Source organism: Cyprinus carpio, chromosome A19 (genome assembly GCF_018340385.1).
Source record: "Cyprinus carpio isolate SPL01 chromosome A19, ASM1834038v1, whole genome shotgun sequence".
Classification (NCBI taxonomy): domain Eukaryota; kingdom Metazoa; phylum Chordata; class Actinopteri; order Cypriniformes; family Cyprinidae; genus Cyprinus; species Cyprinus carpio.
Window position 1 is genome coordinate 16276781 of NC_056590.1, and position 8469 is coordinate 16285249.

At 35.8% G+C, this 8469-nt stretch overlaps 1 protein-coding gene across 1 annotated transcript; it reads right to left on the minus strand.

Moving 5' to 3' along the window:
- Positions 1-3923: 3923 nt before the first annotated feature.
- On the minus strand, positions 3924-7592 carry LOC109111281 (neurensin-1-like). Its single transcript, XM_042776777.1, has 3 exons — positions 7473-7592; positions 5440-5628; positions 3924-4684 (listed from the first exon to the last, which is right to left on the minus strand). The coding sequence occupies exons 2-3, from the start codon at positions 5617-5619 to the stop codon at positions 4301-4303; spliced, it is 564 nt and encodes a 187-aa protein (XP_042632711.1). The 5' UTR covers positions 5620-5628; positions 7473-7592; the 3' UTR covers positions 3924-4300.
- Positions 7593-8469: the final 877 nt, after the last annotated feature.

The window sequence follows — 8469 nt, forward strand, 5'->3', positions numbered from 1 at the left end:
GTTTCCGTATCTTTGCGGTGACAGTGGATGTCAGGGCTCTTATCATGAAGTCAGATTTTCATTCATCGAATTACCTCGAGTGATTGCTTGTCTTATGTCACATGCTGACAGGTGACCATTGGGTCAGTGGCTTCTGCAGGCCACAGTGTGCTGTGATCACCCGTGATGTGACATGATAAATTATATATAATTATAGCCAATAAAATATGAATAAATTATAATTAAACCAAAAGAGACTATTTTGTGCAACACAGCAGCTAATGAAAAAAAACAAACAAACAGATACACTTCCAGTAAAAAATTTGGACACAGACAATATAAAGTTGTCAGAAATGGGACAAATTAAAATATGGGAATGTTATAGTGACCAAAAAAAAACCTAATAAAACATTCTAATCAAAAATCTCTAAAGTAACCACCCTTTGCTTTTAACATGAGGTACATCCTAGAATACTAGGATTTAAACCTAAATAAATAAAAATAACAATACATTGTTTTAATGAATATTTATATTAGTTTGTTTTATACTTTTTGTTTTACAATTTTAATATCAGTTTAATTTTAATTTTGTGTTTTCGTTATTTTTATTAAATATATTTTATAATATGTATATAGTTTGTTATTTTAATACATTAAGTTAAGCAGTTAAAGTTAAAAAAAAAAGTTAAACCTTAAGTTAGCTAGCTAGTTAGTTAGTTTATTTAAGTTTTCATTTTAGTTAACTATAAAAACCCTGGTTCACATTTGTTAGCTATTTTACCTCACTATCTGGTAACCACCAATTAAAATAAATGAATAATAATAATAATACATTTCTGTCGTGTGCCCAAAATTGGTACTTCTGCAAATTACTGTTTGCCCAATTACTAAAGACAGTCACAAATCCATAGAAAATAAGGACAAACACTTTTTCGCAATTTTCCATATTAAACATGATAAAAATGTAAAAAAAAACTTTAAAAATGAAGTATAACACTGTATCTGTTAATATTACATGCTATTGCATCAGTTAATCATTATACTTACTGGATAATAGGTGTCAGAGACCTCAATTATCTCACATTCTTAAAATAATAAAGTATTAGTAATGTTGCATTTTAGAGTCTTTCATGGGTAAACAGCAATAAGCTCTTAATTGTGGTTTGAAACCTTGAGCGTATCAGCATCACTCACCAGTGGCATGAGTTCATAGGTTGATTGAATTTCTGCTGTGTGCAGTTTCTCAGAGCAGCGAGTCATTTTCCACAGCTCAGTCAATGAAGCGTGTCAGTTTCATCTCATTTCTCCAAACCCCCACCACACAGCGAACAGACCTCTCTGGTGTCACAGACCCTTCATGTATCCATCTGTGTCTCTACTCCATGCAGTCTGAGGTTAGATACTCAAACGTACATACATACAGTGACGTAATAAGGCACCTGAGTGACGGATGTACTGAAAAACTGACCTACCTGCTCAGGATGACCTAAATAAACATTCTGTTGTTGTTCACTGAACCTCATGTCCTTCCAAACTTGCATGGTTTTCTTTCCTCTGCAGGACACACACACACACACACACAACTATGTTTCAGCTGTTTTTATCTAAAGTCAATGGGACCCAAAACACAAACCTCAACTGAAGTCCAAAGTATGGGGCTTCACCAATACCCACACTTGCATTCTTGGTCACTTGGTCAGTGTGTGTGCATGACAGGAAGCGCACAGGACTGTTCCAGGTCTGAAAAAATGTATTTCTCATAGTTCACATAAAAATGAACATTCTGTCATCATTTACTGTACTTACCCTCAAGTTTTTCCTAACCCATATGAGTTTTCTTCTTCTGTTGAACATAAAAGAAGATAGTTTGAAGAACGTTGGCATCCAAACAGTTGCTGTGTGTGTGCACTTTGGATGGAATAAATGCAGAGCACTAATTCCGAGTATGGGTCACCATACTCGGGCACATGTCACGTCACGTCTTGGATGGCCTTTTCCATGATAGTTCACCTTTTTGGGTGAACGATTCCTTTAATGTCAAACCTCATTGGTTTTTGACCACCCCATGACCATATGTCATGATGTTCATGGTTTGCCAAATCTGATGTGGTCTTTATATGCAATGTTTGAATGATATGAGAGTGAAGAACTACATTTTAGTCTGTCCATCAGAAGACGGTGAGTAAATGTTGACATAATTTTTATTTTTGGATGAACTGGCGTTTGTCATTGAGTAAATATCTCTTTAGAGAGAAAAGTATTACCATTGCAAAAATGTTATGAAAATGTGAATAGTACATCGTCATGCACTAAAAGTACTGCCATCATTGATAATGCGACTAACCCACACCTGCACCACTAAAACCTATCCCCAACATTAAAACGACGCATATAGGCAGGTCATCTTGAGTGCTAGGGCATATTTTCAGCACACCCATGCACACTTCAACACACTGTAGTGTTCATCTGGTGTGGCTTTTCTAAACAAATATGTTAACAACCTGCCAACACATTACAGGCATCAAGCACATGACCTAAAGCTTAAGACAAACAACATTTCTTCCCATCTCACTCTTGTTTTCTGAATATGTGTAGCCGCAGAGAAGTGAATGATTCTTGATGATGGCTCTACGTGTGGAGCGCTGGTTAATTGATTGTTAACAGCCCACGTACTGTGAGCTATGACTTATATGAGGGAAGGTGACTCACAGCGAGCCCTCATGAGAGAAAGAGGGAGAAAGCGGTTTAGTGGAAGCAGGGAACAGGGCTGGGATGAGTCATCACTGTTTCCTGCATCTATTTGCAGTCACTCAAACTGCCTACTGACAGACAATATGAAAAGAGACTGCTGTTTTTACAAGATCACAGCCTTCTGAGTGTGGTTTTCTTTCATTCACATTATCAATGAATGAAAAGGTGTCAAGGAACATGATCTTTCAGAAAAAAATAAATAATAATAATAATACACAAAATGTCAAGTGGATTGAGTATGCTGACTTTTATTTAATGGGCTTGTTTAGAGAAGAGCATTAATACACATTAACATAATGAGACAATGAGACATGTATGTACAGTAAATCCCATTTAGACTTTCACACAACCGAAACTCATGAAAGAGTAAAGAGCAAAAATGCTGTGATAACAAAACTATTACCTGATTTGTTATTCATAAGAGCAGAATATCTGATTTAAAAGATATCTGGGATCCAGAAATAGAGACAGTGAGAGTAGGTTTGTGCCAGATTGTGTATACTGTATTATTATGACTGGCATTTCTACAGTGTTTTCAAGGCAGTGCTGTACTGATATTGCTCAAACATTCTCTACAGGGTTTGTTCTAAGCTAATAATGCCAAAATTTTAAGCCTCTTCCTGAATTAAGTCAACCTGAACAACTTAACATCAGACTCCATTCAAACTTGTGTTTAGAACCTTCAGATTCCAACGGCGATGACATTCTGAATTCCGATTGGTTTTGTAATTGCATATTTGCATCCTGAATTGTAATTGGTCTTTTCTTTCTGAAATCATCTTTACACTTTAAAAGATGCATACTGGGCACAGAAGATGCTTTAAATATTTATCTATTTATGACTTTTAATATATTATAATTTATATACATACACTACCATTTAAAAGTTTGGTACGATTTTTTAGAAGATTTTTATTGCTCGCAAAGACTGCATTTATTTAATCAAATATACAGTAAAAACTAATACTTTGAAGTATTATTACAATTTAAAATATGTTTGCTATTTTGAAATATCTTCAAATGCAATTTATTCCTGTGATGCAAAGCTGAATTTCCAGCATCATTACTCCAGTCTTCGGTGTCACATGATCCTTTAGAAATTATTCTAATATGCTGATTTGCTGCTTGAAAAACATTTATTATTATTATCAATGTTGAAAACAGTTGTGCTGCTTCATATTTCCGTGGACACTGTGATACATTGATGAATAGAAAGCTAAAAATGTAAAAGTCTTTACTGTCAATTGAAATCATCCTTGCTAAATAAAAGTTTTAATTTCTTAAAATAAATAAAAAAAACACTTACTGACCCCAAACTATTCAAAACTTACTTTTGCTGCCTTTCAACCACTTGGTGGCGCTTCATTTGATCAATACTGTAATATACAAAAATACAAAAACTATTTTGACAAATTATGCAAGTGCTGGACAACAGATGGCACAAGCACTTGTCAATTTATCAAACACATTATCAAACACAAGTAAGACACTCACAAATTTATAATTGAAATAAACAAGGAGCTTTTGTTGATCACACTGACTCTTGAACGGGCATTGTCACACACCTCTTTTAAGAGCACTGCTGAACTTTACTGTCCCTAGCGAGAGGAGATACTCCTCCATCAGTAGACACCGGGCTGGGGGTCTTCATTACAGGGTCTGCTGGGCTTCTGGTTCCCCCCTTCCGTTCTCCTCTTGAGTCTTCCTGTTTTGTGGGAGTGGTGGAGAAGTCAGACATCAGGATTCCACCTGCCATCAGAACCCCACCCAGAGTGAGAAGCCCTGTCCCGACCAGCACGCATATGTGTAGTGAGTGATTGTGACGCATGGCCTGGCGGTCCACGAACAGCAGTTCACCCTCACCAAAAGCCTCAATGCGAGTGGGGATGGAATAGCCCACTGTCATGACCACCAGCCCCAATGACAGGAGCACGACACCAACGGCAAGTGTGACCTAAGAGAGAACAAGTTTGATTTAGTTTATAATCCTGCTGAAAAGACCAGTCAGTCAAGACTGGTCAAGACTCTTCCTTCAGCTTGATGTGACTGACAGTTGGTGATGTGAATCTGAAAGTGAATTGTTGCTGATTATACATATTCTAGGCAATAAATATCTTCAGTGGTATTCATTTTAATAACAGAAGTGTTTTAAAAATGTACCAGGCTTCAAAACATCATAACACCTTCAGAATGGCCAGAAGGGGCAAAGTGGAATCAATCGAATTTCAAACATGCCAATCGTTAAAACAATATATAACTGAGGACTATAGATCTGTTTTACAGCTAAGTGCATAACACAACAAAACTCTGTTCTTAAAAATAAAGGTTCTTCATTTGCATTGATGGTTCTGTGAAGAACCTTTAACATCCATGGAACCTTTCCATTCCACAAAAGATTTTTTAAATAAATGGAAAAAGGTTCTTCGGATGATTCAAATGTTCTTCACACCAAGAAAAATAAAATTGTTCTTTTAAGAACTGTTCACTGAAAGGTTCTTTTACGAACCAAAAATGGTTCTTTTACGGCATCGCTGTGAAAACTGCTTTTTGGAACCTTTATTTTTAAGAGTGTATAGTAAAAAAAAAAAGGTACTTTAGATTCTTAAAATGTTCTTCACACTAAGAAAAAAAAAAGGTTCTTTGGACACCACTGCTCTAAGGTATTGCTGCCAGACACTATTTTTAAGAGTGTCCAGTTCTCTCTGATACCTTCCAGAAGCTTGAGCTCCACCGCACCGGTGATCTCTGGCCCTGAAAGTCGTCCTGCTGCTCCCTCATCGAGGCTGTGCACTCTTCGTAGAAGTGGTGCAAATAAGAACGCACTCCGAAAACATGACAGCCAGAGTTGACAGTATGACCAGACCCACAAAACCCGGAGCAAGAGGCCATCTCTCAGACCTGTGATTACAATCACACATCATTACAGGAAAAACACAAAACACCCTAACATATTAACATCTTAATCTTTTAATTGTCATAATTTTGAGTTATACAACAGTTTGCTGCATTTCTCAATGTGACCACAATTCATCGAATCCTTTTTTTTAAATCATTTAATTTTTTGCAGCCTTTTCACAGTCTTAGATCAAATATAGCCTATAATAGTGTTTTTTTTTTCACCACAGCCTTTATCTCTGTTCTCTCTAGTCATGTAGCACCAAACTAATTTAATTTTATTTCATAGACAGACAACTTTTATTAAAAATCCATCTTGTCAATGGTGAATTACCCCTTTAACCTATCACTCTGTTTATTAATTTTCACACACAGATTTAATAATCACAGTTTTTCCTTTTTTTTAGAATGTCACTAGTATCCATGCCTGCTATAGCTGATGTTTTCTTCGGAGTGAAAAACCACCCACTGATGAATCTCAGAGACTCTCAGAGACATAACACTCCACTACCTCTCAAGAGCATCATACTATTAGTAATTATATTTATACACACTATAGTTTGCATGCAATATTTCCAAGTAATACCTAATAATACTATTTAACTGTACACTAAACTATATCCTACACCCTTAGTTTTTGATTAAAATGCAGTTTAAACAAAGATTTTATTTACTCTATAATTAAGTTTAATCAAGCCCTTCATATTCTGAATACTCAGGAGGCACTATAAATGTTTCATTAGCTAAAACTGAAGATCAAAATAATGAACACAGAGGCTTAGAAAGAGAATAATGCAAATTAGTTAATTAATCATTTGCAGATTAGTCGTTCATGAGTTTTTGGTGGTGGTGGTGGTGGTGGAAGAAAACAACAAACTACAATGTTTTTACATATAAGCATATGTTTCAACAGCATTTTCACACGTTCCTGTAACTAAAAATTGTATTTAAAAAATATTGCAAAGAGCTCATATTTGGCGGTAAACAGTCGCCCAGAAATAGAGTTGGACTGAGAAGGTAGCCATAGCAACAACAGCAGACCGCATCACATCAGACAATCATATCAGCGAACATAAAATCCGTCATTATTTATCATAAAGTAAACTCACATTATCACAAACCCTTAAAAAAGTCTAATCTGACGTTTGTCTAATCGTGCTAAGGGCGGTAAAACAACTTCAAAATACCCCTGAGACTGAAATTTACAAATTCCAAAAGTCGACTGCCCTTAAAGCCCTTTACAAAAATCCATATTTTTGCATACTAACTGTACTGTGCGTTTAGGGAATCTTGGAATATCACATATGTCTACATTACGCTTATTAGAGACACAGCCATCTACAGTATGATAAAGTGTAACGTTAGATGAGAATGACTCAACCCACCACTGCATGGTTATGACAGTACGCAGCGATATCAATCATACGACGTAATCTGCTTCCATGAAATTCAAAACACTCTGGTTATTTTCTTATATATCTACACGATCAAAGTGTCTTTTAAGCACACGTTTATGCAAATAGAGCTGCACAGAATCGTCACATTTACTGCGATTAAATCAAGCGGAGAGATGCTGAAATATTGGCGACAGCAATAAATATGTCAATAAACGCAAAGTCAGTAAAGAGGATTTAACGAGTCTGCCTTATTATATACATCACAATGGCAACGGAACATTAAAGTGCCACAGACAAAGTATATTGCAGATACGTCGCTATTAAAACTCATTTAAATGACTTCATTTTCATAGTCGGTTTTGACGGCGCCAGGAAAAACGAAGTAGCTATCTGTGCAAAAGCATCTTATTGTTTTTAATATAAAATAGGTCAAATAAATGAGGCTACTACCGAATGTTGAGTAATCTATCCTTGTTGCTTGTTTTCGTGTCTTCACCAGCCAAAGTATACGTTTGCTGGAGCGCGCACAATGCGCATGCGCGGCTGATCTTAACAGCATTTACACACTGTATATGCTCTTTCTACTTTTACTTACAAATTGCAACATCTGTGTAAAAAAATAATAGTAATGTAATGAAACAATGTGTAAATACGCAATCACCTTTTTGGATGCATCCATGATATAAATAGCCTATTATTATTTTATATAGGTTATTTTAACGTCCTGCAGATCCTGTCTTAACGTCCTGTCTGTGCCATTAAATGTGTAATGCAGGATGTGCCAATAAAACACATTCACAGTTATTTAAGCCTAAAGTTGTTTATAGTTAAGAAAATATCATTTGTTTTTGATCCCTGCCTTCAACTTGAAGAACCATATATATAGAGAGAGAGAGAGAGAGAGAGAGAGAAAGAGATGTGATTAAAAAATATATAATAATAATTCTCAAAGTTTTAAGTGCTCTCAGAGCATTTGTTAGCAATTTTGCAACACCATAAGCCATGTTCAAGGTTGTGCATCTATTATGAGGCTCTGAATGATGGAAATTGCATTTTTGTAGAAATTCCACAAACTCTTCAAGTAGTTATATGCCTTCTCATTACGACTAACCTTGGGATATGTTTTGTGGTCAGGAATGCTTAGAAAAGTGCATGTCCTCGCATGACAGATTATGTTCATTTTAACACACACTCTTCCTTCTTCAGTTAATAAGTTTTATTTCCATGGTTACACAAGCAGTTACAAAGAGGCATTCAGTACACTCTCAGAAATAAAGGTAAAAAAAATGTCACTGGGGCGGTACCTTTTCAAAAGGTGTATGTTTGTACCAAAGGGTCCATTTTGGTACCTTAACCTAACCTTTGGTACACATTAATACTTAAAGTGTACATATTAGAACCTAAGAACAAAAGTGTACCTTTTGAAAAGGTACCACCCCAGTGACAG